At 48.8% G+C, this 22,929-nt stretch overlaps 1 protein-coding gene across 4 annotated transcripts in view; it reads right to left on the bottom strand.

The window, feature by feature from the left end:
- The window catches only part of PLXNB3 (plexin B3), a 446,830-nt gene that overhangs the window by 93,057 nt on the left and 330,844 nt on the right, over positions 1 to 22,929 (bottom strand). For all 4 annotated transcript variants that reach the window (XM_069645379.1, XM_069645380.1, XM_069645377.1 and 1 more), the window contains 3 exons: positions 18,501 to 18,623; positions 17,911 to 18,004; positions 17,639 to 17,808 (listed from right to left, as the gene is read on the bottom strand). In XM_069645379.1, the coding sequence (XP_069501480.1) occupies positions 17,639 to 17,808; positions 17,911 to 18,004; positions 18,501 to 18,623 (387 nt within the window). The remainder of the gene's footprint in view (positions 1 to 17,638; positions 17,809 to 17,910; positions 18,005 to 18,500; positions 18,624 to 22,929) is intronic.

The raw sequence follows: 22,929 nt of genomic DNA, 5'->3' as shown, positions 1-22,929 counted from the left end.
CTCGCCAATACCCCTCTCTAGGCTGATGCACACACACACACAATCTGCACCACCAGATCCTCATCTCTACACACTTCACCCCATCTCCCCCTCAGATCCTTGTCTGCACCTCACTTACACTCTTTGAACCTCCCCCATCTCACAAAACACAGTGAACCTCACACACTTCAACACCCCTGGCACTGAGTCCATTATCCCTCTCTGCATGCCTATAGAAATCAGCAACCCAACCCCATCTCCAACCTTACACCCAGTCTACCTGTCTGCCTCCGTTCATCACCTAACCCACTCAACATCCATAGTCACCGCTCTTCACCCACTGTCCCCCTTCCAATCACTGTCTCCACACCTCAGACTCCTCTGCAATTCCCTCGCACTCCCTCCACTCCCCTCCTTCACATCTGACAGCCCCGAGCCCCCAAGGAACCACATCTCACAAGCACTCCTCTCACAATTCAAGAATGCCCATAGCATTCCCCTCAGCCCCAAAACAGGCTCCTCACCTTTCCTTAACCCCTCTCCTATCATTCTCTGCACTTCTCTCCTCACCACCCCCCATCCTCCCCTCCGATTCACACTGACCCCTCCAGCAGGGCACCTCCCAGGGGTTCCCTGCCCTCACTCAGCTCCCCAGCTGGCCCCCACCGCTCCCCTCTCCAGGGGCCAACAACCTCCATCCAACTAATCAACTTTCATGCATTCCAATTAATGCCAGATCTGTGGCCAAAGTTCTACACATGGAGGACTTACATTTCCTCTGAAGGCCCGACATTCTTTTAATCTGAGAAACCTGGTTCTCCAAGGACTTGAAACCCATCACACACAAGGCATTTCCCCCAGGCTACACACTAATCGTGCACAGCAGGGAAAATAGGATCACCCCCCTCAACAAATCACATCTCACCATCTCACACTTCGAGGAACAAGCCTGCAATGCAGACTGCGAATCCCTCCTAGTGAAATTTCTCATCAACCCCTCTCTTAGCCACAGCTTCTTACTCATATACAGACCTCCCAGCTACAACAGAAACTTTGCCGATGCCTTAAGCGACTCCCTAGCAGCCATTCTGGTCGCCCACTCCTCCCTCAACATGTTAGAAGATCTCAACATATTTATTTATTTATATATTTATAACACGCCGCAGCTCGCATCAGGGCGCGACAAAAACATGAAGGGTGAAGAGATCACGGGTCTACATAAAACAGAGAAGAGAAGGACACAATATGAGTCCGAAGCGGAGTATGTAACAGATTACCGAAAGAATAATGTTTTCAGCTGCTTTCTAAAGGAAAGTTAGTTACTTTCCAGCCTAAAATATGGCTCGATGTCCTGCATAACCCATGAAACCACCTTTCCTGCACTACCTGGAAACCCTCAACATGACAACTGACATCAAGTGCCACGCACTCCGCAGGTCATAACCTAGATGCAATCTTCAGCACCTACAAACTGATCTCCACGCTCCCACAGACCATTAATCTGGACGGACCACACAGCATTGTCTCGCAATCAACAGCAATCCTTCCTCACCACTTGACTAATGCTGGACCCTCCACCTGCATCCCCCTGTGGAATGCAGTCCTAGTAACCCCGGACTTGACTTCCCAATCTCCCTCTCTGGGGAGGTCTGCCATGCATCAGCCATTTTCACCTGTGGCTCTCCAATGCCCTCACACTGCTCACCCCCACCAGATCCTCCTCCCTCAGACAAGGCCCTTCCCCCAGATGGTTCACACCTTCTCTCAAATCCCTTAAATTGCATAAAAACCCAGGAATGCAGATGGCGGGCAGATGCAATCCCCCCAGAATAGAGCTGCATATGCCAGTCAAATAAAAGCCTACAAGACAGAAATATGGAAGGCCAAAAGAATCTTCTACTGGAACAGACTAACGTCCGTAAGACCAGCGGGGAACTCCACAAGATCATCTCAGAATTAAATCCTCCTCCTCCTCCTCCAAGATACTTGCTTTCAGCCACCCATCTGGATCTCTGGGAGATGCATGCCCTCTGCCCTCCTAAAAGATAACCTTTCCTCAACTTGTGCAGGCAGTATCGCAAGATCTATCCTCAACTATTTCCTCACCTCAGGTATATTCCCAGCAGCATCCAATACATCACACATAAAACCCCCGCTCAAACCCTCCCTTGACCCGCTCCTACCGGCCAATTGCAGACCTATCTCCAACAACTGTTTCATAGCCAAACTTATTGATCAAACAACCTACTTCCAGCTTTGATTCTTCACCAAAACCAACCTCCTACTCCTCTTCCTCCTCCGCCTCCTCGACCCCACCCATTCTGTCTTCAGACCCCTACAAGGAACAGAATTATCCCTAGTCTCTATCTAGGATGACCTCAAAAGAATCGCAGACTTGGAAGGTTGTGCTGCACTGATCCTCCTCAACCCCTCGTTCGGCATTAGGGACACAGCATTAAGGTGGATTTCCTCCTTCCTTGATAACCAATTACAAATGAGCCACCCACATTCCTCCCTTGACCTCGACCCCCTGCCCTGCCACCAATGTTGTACCACAGGGTGCGCACCTATTCCCCTGATCTTTAAACTTGACATGAGCCCCCCACCCTTATTCGCTCACATGACCCCATCCTTCTACAACTACACAGATGACATCTAGATCATCTTCAAGATTCCAAGACCTCTTCCAACCCAACCTCACAGAAATCAACCACTGGATGATGGCTAAGCACCTCCTCCACCACCAATAAAAACAAAATCTTGATCTGCAGGAAGACTGCTCTCTTCCACCAACCCACCCCATGGCTGTCTTCCATTGGCCCTGCTCCAGCAACATCCAGCTCAGTAAAGAGCCTTGGATGTAACATGGACAGAGATCTGGCACTTTCACATATGAACACTGTCTAAATCGTGATTTCTACACCTTCGCATTCTCTGATGCACCTTCCCATAAGCTCACCCCCTACAAACCCAACAGAAAACCTGCAATCGGGCTCCTCATTCCTGCTGGCCACCTCCTCCCCTTCAAATCAACCAGAATAGGGGTCCTTCTCTCCCCCCCCTTCTCCCTCCAGGCTCCCACCATAGGGAACGCGATTCCCCTCAACATCTGCCACTTAGAGGATCACCTTTCCACAAAACTGTATTACTGTTACCGCCACTTGGTCCGCTGGATTAGAAGTGTTAGTCACCATTCATTGGAGTCCATAGGACATGATGGGGGATTTTGGTGGTAATACCGCAGAGTTGGCGGATTTTGGGCGTTAAGGTGATGGAATTACCACCAGCTTCTTGTTGAAAGGTTTCCTCCACGTTACCCCTAAACTCAGTTGGGCAGTGCAGTAATATGGCAGTAACAGTATTACTGCATCTGTATGGCATTGTCCAACCTATAATGAGGCCCAATGTACCGAGCAACGCAGAAAAAGGACTCCGGCAGAACGCAGGACAGGAACACACGAAACATGACACCGCCCTCAACACTCGGGTATGTATCACAGTTCATTTCAATGGATGATAGCTATAGGCATGGCCACACACCCGCACTCATCTGCAATAACACACCACTTGAAGATACATCACACAACAACTCGGCCATTAGAATGCTGCTAAGTCCCACGACAAAAATGTGGCCTAGCTGGACACAATGTCTCCTGGACACTCATACTCTCCCTAGAATTTCACAGCACCCATCCACAAGCCAGCTCGATATGGGTCGCTAGCAGGGACTTGGCCATCCCCCTCACCTTCGCATTCACCAAAATACACACGTATTCTAAACTCTGACGAATCTCCCATTCCACGGACTTCGGTCCCCCAAGGGTATTCACCTACAGCGCTTTGAGGCCTCCAATTACATGCAGCACACATACACGCACATAACCACACTTTCACGCACTGGTACTTCCCACTAAGGTACTAGGAACTGCCATCATTGGAAAAAACGCATTACCACGAGACATTGAAATGTCCCTTTATCTGCATGGGTTCTGATCCCACTGCCTTCCCTCCTATAACACCCCATCACTACTCCTGCAACCATTCCTCTACCTCACCCCCTTTGTAGTCCAGGGTTTCCTTTCGTGTGCCCTTCTCCTATTCCCGTCTCCTCTCCCAGCTCTGCCTCGTTTCCTCTTCTTCTCCACAGACAAGTCTGGTTTACCCGCTATATGGGGCATGCGACGCCATTTTCTCAGACAATGTACTGGCGCCGTAAGAGGTGCTGCAGATGCAATATAACGATTGAATACCTCAAAAAAGGGGCGCTGCTAGGGGGGGCTAAGGGAGCTATAGCCCCTGATCTTTTGGTTGTAGCCCCGGATAGAAACTCAGGAGCTACAGCCAAAAGACTAGCTAGCCCCCAGTCCCGACAGTTCCGACATCAGCGTAGCCCCGGGTCTTTTCCAGACCTAGCAACTCCCCTGCCTCAAAATAACAGATATGCACAATGCCACGAATGCAAACGAATCTATCGCTCCACCCTGTGACAAGCATACCTCACACTCAGTGTGAGGATAGTGACATCCCAGAACGCCCCACAGTAAATCCACCCTTCCTTAACTCCCCTGCCACCACCAGCTGCACACAGCAGTAGCTGCGACATGTTAGGCGGAGCTCTTCACTCGACCCATGTCAGGCGCGAGGAGCCGACCCAGTCCTGTGTTGCATCAGTTGACTCGTGGCTTTTAGCCAGTGGCGGCTGGTGAGTTTGAAAGCTGGTGGGGCGTAAATTTCCCAGGGCGAATTTAGTAGCGAGCGTGCGAGCCCACCCCTCCAAAGGGGTTACGGGGGAGTATGGGGGGGTTCTCCCCCCCTTGACATTTTTGGAAAAATGGCCTACAAAATGTGCAATTTACTGTCCAAAAAACCCACAGAAATATGAAAAAAGCATTCGGTTTTTCTTACGTGTGCAAGTGTGATGGTGTATTTTACAGCAGCTTGTATTGAGAATAGCTGGTACTATGGTGTATGCATAAAGAAATTCATTATATAGTCAGTAATGATGGAAACATTTGCACCAAGCACTCATTGTCAACACATCTGCACATTCTGCAGGGTGTGTGTTGTTTGCCGTAGGTCAGTGTGTTATAATGTGACCCTCTCACTTCCTGTTACTGAACTTGCACGATCAGAATGTCACAAGGCCTAGTAGGACCGTTATTGTTATCTTTCTCCCTTGTTCCCCCCCCCCATTTGTTTGTCTTGTGGCGCCTTGCAGCACCAATTGTTGCATAGGCACCATACAAATATCCAATAAAATAAATAACTAAATCTGGCATATTCCCATTCACCCCCATTGCTGCAGCGCCTGCGCCCATAGCCAGAGCTCCGTGATTTGATTCAGCAAACTAATGCGATTCTCTCCTCACCTTATCACTCTTGAAATCAAAGCTAAAGCTGGGCCTTGAGGTCCTGGCGCTGTGGGCCTTAAACTGAATTTTCAGCCCCCTGACAACTGGCCCGATACAACAGGCCCACATCGGAGAACAAGATGACAAAGCATCCCAAGAGTTGACAATCCTCAGACAATAGGAGCAACACCAGACAAGAAATCAAGAAGTTAGTACAGCGGGCCAGATCCCCACGCCACCCACCCCTGACCCACTCCTGAATGCACCAGCTATAAAATGCAACTTTCAAAACCTGTTACAGGACTGAAATACATGCGAGAGAGGTAGAGCTTTCTCAAAAGATCTCGAGGACAAGCTGGTAGCAGAGGTGGAGAGGCGTGAGGATGATCTCGAAAATTCTGCATGTGAACAGTCCTATGATCTGGCAATGTTATCCACGAGAACCTCGAAGCCTTCAACAAACAACTGCTCCTAAAGCAAGAGGACATAGAAAATCCACCTAAAAGAAACAACGCTCAAATCATGGGTTTACCCAGCCAGGACCGGAACCTGGAGGGCTATGTTCAAAGTCTTCAAAAAGACTTTGAACAAAGATCCTCTCTCTCCCAGATGAGGAACAGATTGCTCTGCACCACACACATAAAGTGTACCCAACCTTTCAATGGAGCAATGGGCTAACGTCTGAGGTACTCACAAGAGTTCACTACTACAATGTCTAAGAAAAAAACTCTTGAAGCCATCATGACCAAGAGTGACATTTGTTACAGGGAGAGCAAGTTACTTCTCTTTCAAGACAGTGGATACATGTTGCTCCTTCACAGACATAACCTCCTGGCCCAAGGGTAAAAACATTGTGCATCAGTGGGGATTCCTTTGCTCACTGCTTTTTGCTCTACCTATTGTCACTATACCCTACTAACCCCCTCCCTCCTCCCTGCACACTTTTTTCAGATCCACCAGAGCGCCAGGGGACCATTCAGATGGTGATAGTGCACGGTACAAGTACCCTTTAACATTAACACCTTTGGAAGTGTGCATTGTCCAAAGTGTATTCTGCAGGGCTGCTCCAATTCACGCAGGACCGTGCTGCTCAGTCTTTCTAGTGACGAGAAAGGGGATGCCGTTGTTCCAAAGAGCGTTATTTGCTGACCAAAAACACAGGTAACCAAATACAATCATTAGAATATGAGAAACGCCTCTGCATTCACAAATGTGTCTGCTCGTCAAGTGGTATGCTGTACAGAATGTAGCATGCATGCCAGGTAGTTGCAAAGCTGGCCTCTACCCACAGGATGGCATTGCCATGTGCACGCAGTGTTAAACAACCACCTCAATAAATAAGTAAACACATACATGAGCGCATTCATTAAGCACAGCAATTAGTGGGAAAACCAAAGACATCCTTAAAATGCGACCCGAAGTTGCCCGACGTCACGTGTGTAGCAAGGCAAACGTGAACACACACACACACCTGGCAAGTATGGGTACCACATCCCAAAGTTTTACGCGCAGTTGATGTTGTAGAAGAAAACGGCAATAACGTCAATTAAATGCACCAGCGTCGTCAGGCGAAGACAAACTTTCCAAAGCAATATTCCTGTCAGCAACATATATTGAGTAATTCTCTAAGCTCCTGAACATCTGCCCCGGGTGCATCCTACAGCTCTGCTCAACTCCCCGGCATCTGCATCATGGCAGTGGGCAGTGTCATTGTTAAAAGGGAAACATGCAGTCAGAAAGTTTGCACACGTGCCTCAGGAACGAACCGGCACTGCTGAGTTCCAGCAAAGCTGCAAGGGGTTCAGCGCTGGCAGCGATGGAAGAGACAAGTCCGGATTTACCAGAGGGTCGGAGGAAGGCAGCCGGGTGGCGTTCAGCCCCACCAGAGAAGGCAGAGTCTGGGACATCCAGTTGGAAATCATTGCGCCCAGCTTGAGAAGGGCACTCATCACTGTGGAGCTGATCAGCCGCGGCCCGCGAGCGACCACTCCGCATCATGCTAATTGTGCCGTTTTATATTTTCGGCATTTTTCGACAAAAAATGCCGAAAATATAAAACGGCACATTTTGGATGGATTGGAGATTCTGTAACGCGGCCCGCACTGGGCAGCAGCAGCACGCCTGCCTGGGTCTTGCTGTCCGCGTGGACCAAGGCCGTTGGGCCTTGGCACACGGACCTGGGTTAAAGGCCCAGGCCTGGCGGCCCCCGCCTTGGTGGTAGGCGGGCCCGGGCCCGCTACCACCAGGCCCGCCCGCCGGAGACTCGAAAACAAGGCCCCATTAAGTTGACCGCAGTCAGTAATACTGAAAGACGTAGGCCTGGCCTACACGTCTTTCAGTGTTGCTGACTGGGGCTGTGGTCCGTGGGCCACGTCCCCGCCCGGGCCCAAAAACACAAACAAATCTGCTGGGACCACCTGGCTACTACTTACCCGCCGGCTCCTAGCCAGGGTCCAGGCCGTCTCTGCTGGGCTGGTGGATGGTCTTCAGGGCCGGGCAGCTGGGCTTGCGTCGACTCGTGACTCCTGCCGTTGTGTCGTCTAAAGAGAGTGTGAAGGTGGCGCAGGTACACCCACACACCCCCAGCACCAGAGATCTGCATAGATACAGTAATGTCATTGGCTGTTTGCCAGCCAATGCAAGGGTTGTCATTGGCTGGCAAACAGCCAATGACATTACTGTGTCCATGCAGGGGAGGGGAGGGAATTTCAGTGACGAGGGACGACCCGGACCTAGTGCGCTGTTTACGCACATTTTAGACTGGCGGGGCCACCCCTGAAGCGCCCCGCCAGCCTTCTAATTAAAGGGAGCTTACGTAGAGTGCGTGGAGCTATGAGCTCCACTCACTCTACTATTGAAGAAAAAAGCGTAAAACGGGAAGCGCCCCGCTGTGTTAACAGCCGGGCCCGGCCCTTTATCATTGTTGCCTTGCCACAGCGCCCCCGCGCTGTTGGCAAAGGAAATGCAAGCTAAAAGAGATTCAATCAGAGAAGTTCTCAGATTGAATCTCTTTTAGCTTCCTCTTTCTTTTCTCCTTCTTTTCTGGGGGGGCGGCGCCCGGCCGCCCCATGATAGCAGCCGCCACTGCTTTTAGCACTGGTTTAGCTCATTGTAAACATAAGACAAAGTCCATGAATGCAAAGGCGAAACAACGGCGTGGCTGCGCCTGGCAAGGGTCTGGCTGGGAGCCATGTGTTAGGCATTCCAAAGTGCCCGCTCACCTCGCAACAGCTGATTGGATCTCTTTCTTGGAATGTGTTGACATTGAAAGTGATGCAACCAGACATGCGGGCCCGCAGATCATTATGCAAGGGGCTGGTAAAACACCTGGACATTCCGATCCCTGCAGCGTCAAAGCACCTAAAACAAGCGGTTATTCTTTCCAAAATGGGGATTGCTTCCCTTTAGCCAGTTACAAAAAAAGAACAAAAACATCTCCTGCTCTATAATAATCTATTATGTTCAAGCGAGTAATTTAAAGCATAATACGTGGTTAGTTAAACAATCAGGAACCTGTAAATGTTCTCCCCCCCCCCCCTGGAATCATCCGCATAGTAACCCCCCTCGAACTTTTGGGTCTTGTGGCTGCATAAAAGTCAAAAGATATAAACATATATGTGTGTGTTGCCCACTTGTTTAGTGGTAGCCACATAATTCAGATTAGTTGGGAACCTTTGTGCTAAAAGAAATTTTTAATTCGCTATGCACCCGCGCAAAATGCATCAGACTGAAATGTTCCCCTCAACAAACAAAGCCAGTAATCTACACATCGCGTGTGGGCCTAGGCCAGGGACCGCCACATCTCCTTGCGGGGCAGGGCCAGGGATCGCCACATTTCCTTGCGAGACAGAACCAGGGATCGCCACATTTCCTTGCGAGACAGAACCAGGGATCGCCACATTTCCTTGCGAGACAGAACCAGGGATCGCCACATTTCCTTGCGAGACAGAACCAGGGATCGCCACATTTCCTTGCGAGACAGAACCAGGGATCGCCACATTTCCTTGCGAGACAGAACCAGGGATCGCCACATTTCCTTGCGAGACAGAACCAGGGATCGCCACATTTCCTTGCGAGACAGAACCAGGGATCGCCACATTTCCTTGCGAGACAGAACCAGGGATCGCCACATTTCCTTGCGAGACAGAACCAGGGATCGCCACATTTCCTTGCGAGAGAGATCCAGGGATCGCCACATTTCCTTGCGAGACAGAACCAGGGATCGCCACATTTCCTTGCGGGACAGAACCAGGGATCGCCACATTTCCTTGCGGGACAGAACCACGGATCGCCACATCCCTTGCGGGACAGAACCAGGGATCGCCACATCCCTTGCGGGCCAGATTGAAGAATGGGCTGAATGTTTATGTGGTGAGGGAGAAAAAAGGTTGTGCAGTTTCAACTCCAGTTGGAGATCTTTCATCACGATTCATGCCCCAGCCCCCCCTAGCCCCCCCAACTCCCTTTAAAGACACGCGTAATAATTACAAGAAAATTGGGTAGCTCTGGTTTTCTACAAATTTTCAGAGGAGCTTGGAATTTACTCAAAAAAGCCGGTCAGAATCAAAGAATCAAAGACCAGAATAAAAACACGGCCCAATCACAGATGCACTCAGATCAGATTCACGGTTTGAGGTCCAGATTTAATGTTTACATCTAAGTATTCCTCGGAGGCAGATCCATGCAAGTGCTTTCAGGCAGTGGCCTCGTTTCTCCATTCTTTCAGCTGCCAAAATACTGACAGGAGAGAAGGTTTCCTCCCCTACTGGGCCGCCCTTTCACCTTCCAAAGCTGCCACAGTGGGTGTGTTCACTCTGGGACCTGTCGCAGGACTCGACGACGTACGAGGCAACAAGGTTATTATAGTGGCCTGCCCCACTTCACCCCCTCATGCCACAGAGTCACAAGCCGCCCCAGCCCCCCTACTCCTAATCGCAGCCATGGACTGGTCCCCTTCATTTAACAGAGCAATGGGGTCAATTCAGTGGTCGCGCTCTGAGGTTTCGAAACCATCAACATAAAATCGTATTAACGGAACACAACAGTCACTCTGAATCCTCTCCCATCCCACAGAAGGCTTGGATCTCACCTGGTCCTCTCCAAGCTACAGTGTAAATTGGCAAAGCAGTGGTTTTTCTCTGACGTTGGGTGCATGATCTCTTCCCCTTTGACCCTTGATGTTGCCAAACTGTCAAGTTGGTCAACAGCCACGCCCCTTTAATCCTCCGATGTTGCAAAGCGATGAAGACGCGCAGTGGCCTCCCACCTTTGATGCAGCAGAGCGACGAGCATATAACGTCTACATAATGACTACATTCTAACTCATAAGGGTGCCCCAGTGAGACATTTGCTTTCGCAGGCAAGGCCCCAGGCGCTGGAGCCAGAGGGCCTTGCAGCAGGCCAGGTCACGTGGGTAATGTGGGGGAAAGAAGAGCGCCTGGGTCACTGTGGGAATGAGCTGTTCTACAGCGCACTGGCTGAAGCCCACGAGATTGTGGTACAGAGGGGCGGGGTGGTGTGCGCGGGGACATCTTATCTGGGTACCAGTGACGGGGATAAACGGCTCGCAGCATGAGAGCATTGAGGCTAGGGGCTGTTTGCCCTTCAATGTGTGCATTGGGGCACATTAACATAGAGGTCATATGCAATATTGATTGTCATTTGTCAGGTCACCTGTGATGTCATGAGCAGTGCATTGCTGGGCATGTGGGTGGTGCAGGCTACGGTTGCACTGGCAACCATAACCAGTGGGATTCAATGGTCTTTAGTTTTGTAATGTAACCATAATGTCACTTCAATTGCAGTTGCTTTCTAGGAAATTCCCCTTGCGTGACGACTGGGGGTGCTGCCACGTGATTCGTCAGCACCAGACTATTTCACACCTTGAGAGAGAGACCCTGGGCACTGAGCAGTTCGAGCTGCAAACATGAACCTCCTATAGCCCTCGCGTGAGGTACAACGTGAGGTACAACGCCCAAGAATACTCATCACATCAGAATCCCAGCCCTCAAAAGCGGGAACTCCAAAGACCTGTGCTTGAGACTGAAAGTCCTAAACCGAGCCTCTGGCACGAGGCCCTGAACCCTGTGCTTTTTCCCGATTCGTTTATCAACCTTCTGGCCACCCAGATGCCTGGACTCAACCAAGACGCCAACCGAGTGGCCATAAATGCGACAGAGTCCCCAAAGAAATCCAGCCCGACCGCGCCTACGTGCATTTAGGACATCTCATGGTAGGAATGTGCGCGGGGTCTCCTCGTCCTAGTCCGATTACTATTGTGATCCCGCCTGCTGTATCACGAGTCGAGCTCCAGAGGGCGCTCCGGTATTAAAATCTAGTACACACGTTCTTCTGAGTGAACGGGACCTGGCTGTTGCTAGATCTGGCCGTGGCTTCGTCGTGCCTTGAAAGACCACGGGCTGCAAGTTATGTCTGGGATTCCAAAGTGGAGGCCACAACTCTAGGTAAAGCTGGGGGAGTTTGGGAGGGGAGGGGGGGGGGAGGGGTGGAGGGAGGGCATCCGTGATGTGAAAGAATGCATCATGCAATCTTGTGGAACCAGAGGGAGCGGCCCTATGTCTATTGCTGTTGGGTATTGACCAGTTGTGAATCAGCCTCAGGAAAATCCCGTCCTAACACTGCGTTCATGTCTTGACAGAGCAAGTGAAGTAGTTTTCCGATGCCCTTCAGTGTGTTGTAGGAGTGTGGGGTGCGATTGTGCTAATTTCCCAGCCACACCAATCTCAGGAATTGGGATGGACCTCGGGGTCGAGGAAACGAAGTGTACACAGAGCAGCGATGCCAAGGAGCTATTCCTCCGAGTACACATCCGGTACTTCACAGACACGTAACCATTCACCGTCACTGCTCACCTTCAACCCAAACCCATCAAATCATTCAAACAAGCTGGTTAATAAGTGGGACACCCTGAGATCAAGGTGTTCAGACGTGGCACACAGAGAACGCGACCAGCAAAACCCCAGCAGACCTGGCCTCCTGCGGACTACACCATAGACTGGTACAACACAACAACTCTAAACCAAAATAATACCACAATCATACCAGACATTCGACATCGCCCTAACTCAAGGCACCTTCCCTTGACCCTCAAGACTCGACAAATCAGGCAAACCCTGAACTCAGATGACCTTAGCAACTACCGCCTCATCACCCACCTTTCCTTCCTAGTTAAAGTCCTAGAGAAAGCAGTAGCTATACAACTTCTCCAACGCATCGAAGCCAACAACCTACTTCAGTCCTTCCAATCTGGCTTCAGACCAGATACAGCGGAGAAACGGCTACCATCAAGGCGATCGATGATGCCCTTAAAATCCTTGATGATGGCCATCCTTGCCTCCTAGTTCTCCTTGACCTCTCAGCAGCATTTGACAAAACACTCACCGACAATCTGCATCACCATACGGGGATCAGCAAGATCACCCTCAGCAGGTTCAAATCCTACATTGCGAATTGCCACCAGTTCGTATAAATGGATTCCTCCAGATTCCCAGCTCCACCCATCCCCAAGGATCCATCCTCTCCCCCGTGATCTTCAATATTTACATGGAACTGTTTGGAACCCTCTTCACTCCACACAACATCTATTAATATGCAGATGACCCGCAGCTCTACCTCAAGATAGCCTCCATTGCAGACATCCGCAGACTCAAAACCTGCCTCTTATTTAATGGATGTTCAAGTGTTTACCTGAAGCTCAACCCCTATAAAAACTAAATTTCTACTGCTGACCAATAACACTGACCATCCACACATCCAGATGTGGCTCTCTGCCATGCACCTCAAGGTCTTCACACCCCAGCTGGCCACCTGCACCAAGTCCCTTGGGTTTGACGGCCACCTCTCCTATAAACAGCATATAGCATGGAATACACAAATGGCTTGGGTCCAACTTTCTTTCCTGCAGAAAATCAAGCCTTTCAACCCAGAAAACCTCTTCTGATCTGCTGTCCAAACCTTGGTCCTCTCCAACCTGGATTGTGGCAATGCCCTCTTGGAAGGCCTTAGGACGACTACCTTGGCTCCCCTGAGATGTGTCTTGCATGCTGCAGCATGACTCAAAGGACTCCCTGAATTTGTCCCCATCACCCTGACTCATCTAATTGCACTTGCTCCCGCTGCAAGCCTGCATCATCTTCAAAACCTGCTGCATCAGCTAGCTACAAGGCTGTCAACCCTGAAGTTCCCAAGCTACCGCACTGAAAAAACTCAGCATCTCCAGAGGCCTACAATCTACTAGGAGGACATGTGCAGACTAACTCTGCCGGTGCAAGAAGGCCAAAAAAAATAAACAGAAGACAGTCCTTCTCGGTCTACGCCCCAAGACTCTTGAACCTCCTCCCCATCAACATCCAAGTCGCCCCGTTAATGTGACAGTTCAGGAAGGAGCTCAAGACCCTTTAAGGAATGGCTCCTCCCTAAAACCTAGTTTCACTCCCCACCATTTTAGAGACGGGGTGATCTGATCCCCAAGGTTGCCTCCCCTGGTTACTTGTAGACCCATTGTTGACAATTATCCTCCCACCCCTGTTAGATTCCCACTCCCTTGTTTTTCAGATCCCTAGCCCTGTTTCACCTCATTATTGTAAAGTGCTCTGCTGCTTTCCGACGTTAGGTCATCACTTAATAAATAGCCTAACAATAGTAATAACAGAAACAACTAAAACGTATTACTGATTATCATGTCAATCAGAAGTTGTCATCGTTTAACATTTTCAGAGAAGTTAATTGACCCGCTTAATTAAATAAATCCGTAGTAATGACAGTCTTTTGGAACACATTCCAGTAATTCAGCGACAGCCAGCCAGATTTGCTATATAGTAGCAGCTGAGCGCGGTAGGAACAGATTTGACTTTTTGCCACTTTGCTTTCACAGAGTTAAATGGGACCCCCAGTCATTTGCTATGGCTTGAACACTTTACTGACTTTTTGGCTTTACCCGACTTGCTCAATTCATTCCTTTTGAGGCCCTGATCAGCCCTTATGGCTACCCTGTCCCCGGCACGAGATTCATGTATTCCTTCAATGTAGCACACCTTAAAGTGCTAAAAGGGGACGTAGGTTATCAAGGTTACTTGTTCAGAGGTAACATCCTTGTTAACTTTGTGATGTGTGCAGGATGGGCTGGCAGCAACTTATTAAGTTGTACTGCTTTTTTCATTGTACTCGAGTGCACGTTTATTTTCTTTACAGCACAAGGACATTTTAAAGTACCACCTACTGAAATGACGGTGCCATGTCATTTCTGCTCCATCCTTTGGCCATCAGGCTCTTTGGCTACCTTCCTGCCTGGCCAGGTTGGAGATTGACATGTGGCATAGACTTTCTTGGGGTCCAGCTTGGCTTCCCAGGGAAAGCATGGGTAGCTTGGCCAGCATGGGGGATGGCACCGTATTGCCCGAATCGATACACCAGCCGGGGGGGGGGGGGGGGGGTAATCTAATGCCGTGCAGATGTGAGGGCAGAGCAGGTCCATGATTGGATAGCTCTAATGGTGGAAATCCTTCACATTGGTGGGCTGGCGCAGTCCACAACCCAAACTTAGGTTAAGAGGGGATCTTGCAGCGGTTCAAATTGTCAACTGGAGCCAAGACCCAGAGGAAGAAAAGCACAGTGCTGAAGACCCAGCAGAATGCTGCCGAGTAAGACCAGCATGGCCAAAGCCAAGTCCTGGTGAATTCTTGCAAGGGTCCAAGAAGACCCTCATCAGTGCTTAGACCCTATCAACTAAGCACCCCTGCATCATCCCGTGGGCTGCCCAGGTCTGCAAAAGGCCTATCTAGTGCGTCAGTCATTGCCCCAAGTTGAAGCTTGGAATTCTGCAGGTCGACTTGTGGCCTAAGGCTGTCCCTCCTGCGGAAGCTGCTCTCCTGCATGAAGAGGGACACTCCTGCATGAAGAGAGGACCTCCAAGAACTAAGATTTCTTTTGCAGCCATGCGTCTCACCTGCCAGACCATGGGCAAACTGCACTGCTGCCCGTCTCTCTTTTGTCCTGCGGATTCCTCTCATGGTGACGCTTGCTGTGGCTGCTGCCTGCTGCCCTGAAGTGCCAGGGCTGTCCTGCAGAAAGAACTTTGGAACTATCCAGTCAGAGAGCAGAATCCCGGTCTAGCCAGAACTGCGAAGCAGAATTCAGCCACTATACCCATGCCCCCTCCCCCCCTCTCCCCCCGGACACCCTTCAACCAGACCAGTGGAAGTAGTAAGTGGCCCCACTGACTCAACTGATTCAGAGTACCATAGGGGTGGGCAGTCAAATAATGCGAGGAGGGGGTGCGAGTGTACATACTCGATAGGACTGGAATGGGCAGAAAGCCCCCTTCCCAACTCTCCCCTTCTTGGTCGCAATTGGTACAGTTCTGGTCAGGATCCCCTATTTAACCCTTAGTGTGGTTGGAAAGGGAGAGTACCAGTAAAAACGTTCTACTTGCCTTGTGAACTCCCAGCTTTATTCTGACACTATATCCAACTTGGTGGTCGGTCATTTTTTCGAAAAAAAAATGTCGAATTCCGTTTTTTAAAATTATATATTTATTTTGGGGTTCGGGATAAAAAGAAATGGGTAAAACAAAAAATAAAATAAAAAGGGGGTTGGGGGAACCCCCCCATTTCGAAAAAAAATGCATTAAAAAAGAATTGACTTTTTTCAACATTTTTTTTTGAAAAAATGACTTTCGACATTGTTTCGAAATTACTATAAACCATCCAATTTATTGGCTTTGTCAAAGCTTGTTTTAAGGAGACTTAAGACTTCCTCCTTATACAGGTACTTACCTGGAAATCTGAGTAAGTCGAGGCACTGGGTCATCTTTTCTGGTAGGGAAATTCTGCTTAGCCTTTAGGGGCCTTATAATTATAATGTAGGCTATATGGTCACTATTTTAATGCACGGTGTGCTTACATTTATCCTGCTCCATTGATTTGAACTGTTTTTACTGTGCTTCAGTGTAAAGTATGGGTGCTCTCCCTTTGAGATCACCAAGTGTGTACATATAGGTGTAGATAGTGTGTGTTAGTGATAGCCACTTGACCTACTTTACCTGCTTAGAGTTAAGGCCTCACAAATTAGAACATTTGTGTACACATTTGGTGCTGGTCCAATCTGAGCACATTGGGTTGGGTTAGCTGTACTACAGCACCACCCACTAGCCTGCAAATTCTGCCTTACTGCTCGGTCTTCGTTACCTTGAGAGAGTTTGGCTAGACTTAGGTTTTAATGACCTCGTTCATCAACTAGGGTGGCCTCTCACCAACCACCCCGGGGATGGTTTTAAAAATATATTCCAACACTATAATTACTCCACCTTGTCTGCGCTGTCAGACAGAAGTGACCAATTATTTTTAAGCCTCGGAGGGTTGTCTCACCCATAGGATCCTTGCCCGGTTAAGTGGAATATATTCAAGTAGTCCACCCGGCGGTATCTCTAACCAGACCGACATACCGCAGAGGCAGTTTAAAACTTATGATCTAAACATATTTGCTAAAGAAATCAAACATAGATCTTCCCGTTATCCTCATTATAGGCCGGTTTATAGTGACTTTTTCGAAATGTCACATTTTTGAATGCCTTTTTCTCGACACAAATATGCCGTAAAAAAAGAATTTGAATTTCTTTTTATTATTTTTTTTATTTGAGGGGGTTCCCCCCGAATCCCCTGTTTATTTTTATTTACACGTTTTTTTTACTAACTAAACCGAAAAAAAAACATTCAGAATGTTTTTTTTTTTTCCGGCAAATTTGTTTGACAAAATGGCATTCGAAAATATGCATTCGACAATTTAACTGGATACCTATAGGCCCATTTAGAACACTGCATGCTGTTACAATAAAGGCTCATGTACAGTTAACCGGCAACTGCTGCCCGGTGTAGAAATAAAGAACGCATTCCACCATTACCAGCCTGGCATGAAAAGCTGTAGCTCAGGGTCAGCATTGGTTGCCAATTTCCAGCCAGTGGAACTTTAAGCTCATTTCTTGTACACGTCACCAGGCTTGTACAATGAATGCCTTTACGATAATCCATACACATCACACTTCTCCTAGGCAATGATGCAGAACTTCCATAGCCAGCGGAGAGGGTCTCTACATTGGAATGTTCTACCAGGTCATACTCCGCAGATCGGAAACCAACTACATCTGTTCCAGAAGACCGTCCTACTTTAAACCGGTTTATCATCATGCCACTGGGCCAGTGCTCGCCAACAAGTCCGATATTGCAGGCGCTGGAGCAGCATTGTATTGTGTGCAGCACAAATAAATATTCACAACACTATAGCATAAGTCTCACCGAGTCAATGAAAGGAGTGGGGCACACCCCTGCAGGCTCCACAGGGCAGGACTCGCGGTACAGACAGCGGGCCTCCTGCCCTTCCCCGCACCAGGCGCAGCTGTATTTGGCATCCGAAGCCTGACAGTGGCTGCAATCAGAGTGTCCCACCAAGCAGTTGTAGAGGATCACTGAAGGGGGGGAGAAGACAAGTAAGAGGAGGCAGTGTGGAAAGTATATATCCGATTGGTTTGCTCGGAGTACCCAGGCATAGACAAGCCTTTGCCGCCTACCTTGCACCTCGCCCTGGTTATCTATACGGTTCCCATTGCCTTCGATCAGGTGAATGTTCACAGGATGCTCCTTCACCAGGAGTGAGTAGTGATACTGCAGGGAAGAGAGGAGGCATCTTTGTGAGGGCAAGGTCTGATCGAGGCAGATAAGTGGGGCACAGTTGGTTTCAAAGTCCAAAACAGTAGCACAGATCGGACAGCCGAAGATGGTCAATGGCCGGTAGGTGTTGTGGAAGACCAAGTGGTGGTTGGACAGGCAGATGTTGTGGAAGACCACGTGGTGGTTGGACAGAGTTATGCACGTTGGGGATTGACCGGGGCAGGGCAGTAGGAAGGTGGGACAGGGAGGAACAGATGGGGCACTGCAGGGGAGCGGGCCGAGATGAGGCAGGAGTGAGGTAGAGAGGCGGAAGCATTAAACCAGGCAGTTAATGGAGTGAAGAAAACAAAAGAGGCAGCAACACAGCAAGGCAAAGATTTGTGGGAAAGGAGGTGGTGCTGGATAAGGTGCAAGCATGAAGACCGGCTGGATGGAATGAAGAGGGAGCCGAGTGAGACTGCACCAAACTGGCTGGACGACGTATGCATACCGCGTGCGTAGCGCAGTGAATGACGAAGGAGCCCTCCTGGTCCGATGACTGCTCAACCTGAGCCCGGAGCCTCAATGGATTGCCCTCCACCTCCAGCACACACTGATAATCCATGTCCTGGTCCTGCAGAAAGGGCAGCAAAAGAGGTTGCGGGAAAGAGACGAGGTAACAAGGGGATGCGGGGGAGAAGAGAGAGCAAGAGAGAAATACGTTTTAATGTCAGGCAAGTCAACATCAATATAATTGTGTGTACCACTTTCAAAATTTATAATGTAACAGACCTGCTGTTTCATCCATTCATCACGTATCAATTATGGCAAAATGGGAAGTTAATTTTACATGGTTTAAACGCAAAGCCACGTGTGTTTAGTGTTTCTAAGAAATTAAGAACACATTCCAAGTATACATTATAGCTACTGCGCTGTCTCTTGGGTTCTGGTTACCAGTGGGGAGGTCACAGGTGCCTGATACAGATGTTAAAATACCCTACAAATTTACAGAACTAATTAATTCCAATAAGTAACGAGGTTTTTAACATGCTCACTTCCTCAATGTTGTGGATTCAAAGCAGGGCTGTGAGTAACTGAATGAAAGGACAAGATAGGAAGATGATGTACTCTCTGGAATGTGGAACATTCTTGGATGTGACGGAAGGTTCTAGGCCAGGGATCACTCATGCAACTGTAACAATACAAAATGTGCCTCTTCCTGGGGTAAGAAAAGCAGCAGCTAGTACACACACACACACAAGATTGTAAAAGTACCTTTTGATGCAACACCAGAGGAAACCCCGGTTGCCTAGCTGTGGCACCGGTCCTCACTCCCTGAACACAGGGCTGAGACACATCACCCCAGCATGTACAAAAGCAAGTGAGAATCAAAGAAGCCCGAGTTCGGGAGGTGCAGTCTAGCGCAAATAGTCATCCCACGGGGGTGCACTGCAGGTTACACTGCTGCATTGATCCAACCCATCATGCCACTCAAAAATCTTTATTTCCAATTGTAAAAGCCTTGCTTTAGTCACACTGAAAACTTCTAATATACTTTAACGGAATTCGTGGTGCACTTCTCAACTTGGCCAACAGCTCATTTAATGGAGCAGTGCCCCCTTTTTTAAAATCGCAAATTGTTCCCATTATACACTTCATCAAGAATGTGCTGTAAGGAAGGCATGGTATCAACAGTAAGACAGGCACAAGTGACCACAGTTCAAGGGTGTTTAATGAACTTTATCAAGGGTGTGATAAACGCCTAATCTAAACCTAAATCTAAAAATGGGAGGAAGCTACGACCATCAAATAATAATAACGCAGTCCTAGTGGAGTCTCGTCAATAAAAATAAAAGGGCCTATACTAAAAAACCTATTGCCAACCCTTACCACTAATTTACAAAATAAGATGTTATGTTAAGGCTTCTTGTAAAGCGCACGGTCGCCCGGAGGCATCATGGCGCTGGGGAGATGAGTAAAACCCTAACAAACAGCCATCAACCAACTAACCTCGTGATTAGAAGAAATATGTTTTTATAGTCTTCCTAAAGACCAGGTGGTTCTGCATCTTTTTCACTTCAATAGGCAGCTTGTTTCACAGCGGAGCCGTTGCAACAGAAAAGGCACGTCCACCCAATCGGGAACGGCAAAATGATGGTACATAAAGCAGGCCCGCTGACTCAGATCTTAAAGAGTGATTGGGAAGGTAGCGGGAATATTTACCACGCAAATATTCTGCTCCCTGACCATGAAGTGCACAATGCATGATACAGAGTGACTTGAATTCAATACATTGAAGTACTGGTAGCCAATGAAGGCGTCGGAGAACTGAAGAGATATGAACACCATACTGTGATCCAGTCGCTACCCAAGCTGCAAAGTTCTGAAGGCGCTGAAGCCGACGTATCAGCCCCTTAGGCTGTGCAAGATAGAGAGTTGCAGTAATGTAGTCGGCTATTTACCATAGCAGCAACCACCAGCGGCCGCAAGGGAGATGGTATCAATTGAAGGATTTGTCGAGGGGTTTTCAGATGAAAAAAGCTGGACAGACAGATGATATCTGGGCTTCCATTGACAGAGTAGCTGTCACAATAACTCCCAGATTTTTTACTTTCAGAGCAGGCACCGGAAGGAGGTCCAAAGAAGATGGCCAGAAGGTTGAAAACCAAAGTGTGGGATCAGGGGGAGAACCCACCACCAGTACCTCCGTTTTGTTGACATTTAACTTTATCCAGTTAAGGCCCATTCACTCCCCCACGGCTGTCAGGCACCTATGGAGGCCCGACGACACCTCGGTCCGATCAAGATCCAACCAGATCAGGATCTGGGTGTTATCAGGCATATGAATAGCACCCGACGTCGAAGCAGCGGATGATGCCCAGATGTATATGTTAAAAAGGATGGGTGACAAAGCGGATCCTTGGGGGACACCACAAGTGAGACAAGAAGATTCAGAAAGAAAAGGAGAGAGCAGGAGGGATTTAGATCAATCCTTAAGGAACGAAGAAAACCAGGCAAGGACCTGACCGGATATGCCGACTTGAACCAGGCAGGATAACAGTGTGGGATGGTCGTCCGTGTCAAAAGCCACTGAAAGATCTAACAGTATCAGGGCTCTGACACCCCCTCCGTCAACCAGCTTGGCCAAGTCATTCTGTACAGAGACCAGGACGCTCTCGCTGCCCCTGCCTGGCCGAAAACCAGAAGTGCCCTGGGTCGAGAATCAGACAGCTCCAGAAAAGAAGACATGAGAGGAGGGACCAGTGCTTCCAGAAGATAGAGGCAGAAAGAAGAGAAATAGGCAGGTATGGACGAATCCAACGAGGGCTTTTTTAAGAGTAGAATTACTGTGGCGATTTTTAACTCAAGGGGAATCAGCCCTGTTTGACAGGAGGAGTTAACAGCCTCCGTAATTAGCCCTATAATTTCAGGTGTGATCTCTTTCAGGACTCTAAGTGGCACAACATCTGATGGCGCACTTGACTTAATCTGAAGAAGGGTTTCAAGAACTGATTCTTCAGTAGAAAGGGGAAAAGAGGACCAGCCCGAGGTATCTGAAGCTGCATCCAGACGATGGTTGCCAGGAACCAGGGAACTAGCATCCAGTGTAGTGTTCGCAGAGATATTAGCATGAATAGTCTCCATTTTTCTAATAAAGAATTGAGACAGAGTCACAACTCCTGCGTCGGCTTGACGGTATGACAGCAATTTGACAAAGAAGATGAGGACTTGACCATTGCAAATAGAGTTTTAGTTTGACCTACTGATGTTTCAATTCTCAAAGCAAAGTAAGATTTTTTTGCTGCAATAATTGCAGCAGAGTAGGCCGAAGAGCTAACTTTAAATAGAGTCCTAAGCTGCGGGCCATAATTACAACTCCACTTGCGTTCAGCTTGTCTAAGCTGTAGTCGAGCCAGCTTGAACTCATCTGAGAACCATGGCTCAGATGGAAGTTTGCGAGTTTGTGTAAGCCGGGTAGGAGCCACTTCATCGGCTGCTGCTAAAAGAGAGGCAGCCAGAAGTGACAGTGACAAGACTGGAGCAGCTGCACATTCAACTTTAGTCAAGAATACCAGGGTTTGAAGGTTAGCTAAGCGCCAAGGTCATTGCCATACCTTAGCTAATGGCGTCTTAGGCTGCTGTTGGATTGGCATAAGTGAGCAGGTCACTAAATAGTGGTCAGTCCACAGGATCGGCTCAGCCGATTTGAAAGCCAGAAGGGTTTTATTGGCCAACACAATGTCAAGTGTATTTCCTAGATTGTGAGTAGGGCCTAACACATGCTGATGGAGATCCAAATCCATAAGGCTAGAGAAAAAAGCATCAAGAGCAGGGGCTCTGGGGGAGTTAAATTTAAGGTTGATGTCACCCAGCACAATCAGGTGTTTATATGTAATATGGAGATCAGCTACAAGAACAAATGGATCCAGTAAGCCAGCATACGACCCAGGGGGGTGATAGATTAAAAGGAAGTGACAGGAGAAAGTTTAAGATATCACGCACCTCAACAGCAGGATCTTGAAGGAAGGAGGGAGGGAAGGGGAGGACAGCGCAGCTGACTCAGAACAAGTTCAGCATTAAAGATAACCGCTAGCCCTCCACCGCGTTGTGGGCCCGGGCGATCCAGATGGACAATTCTGGGCCAGGGCAATCAAGATGGAGGATTTTATAACCATCAGGAATGGCAAGAGTGAGTGCTGGGGCTGAGCTCTCCAGTAACCAGGTCTCAGTTAGGAATAACATAGCTGGCCGGCGATCAGACAGCAGGAAATTAATTTCTGCAGCATGTGCCGGAAGGCATCTTGTATTTAACAGTAATAAGGAGTGTACCTCACTGCTAGAGTCTGCCGTCTGCAGATTAGGTGCAGATAGGCCTAAGGAGCTGGCAAGTTCATATGGACAGCCTGCAGGGAATAGTACCTATAGGCGCCAATGACAGC

The sequence above is a fragment of the Ambystoma mexicanum genome, chromosome 2p (genome assembly GCF_040938575.1).
Source record: "Ambystoma mexicanum isolate Mex_15411 chromosome 2p, UKY_AmexF1_1, whole genome shotgun sequence".
Classification (NCBI taxonomy): Eukaryota; Metazoa; Chordata; class Amphibia; order Caudata; family Ambystomatidae; genus Ambystoma; species Ambystoma mexicanum.
The sequence above is the reverse complement of the archived record's forward strand: the minus strand, read 5'-3'. Positions and strand labels throughout refer to the sequence as shown.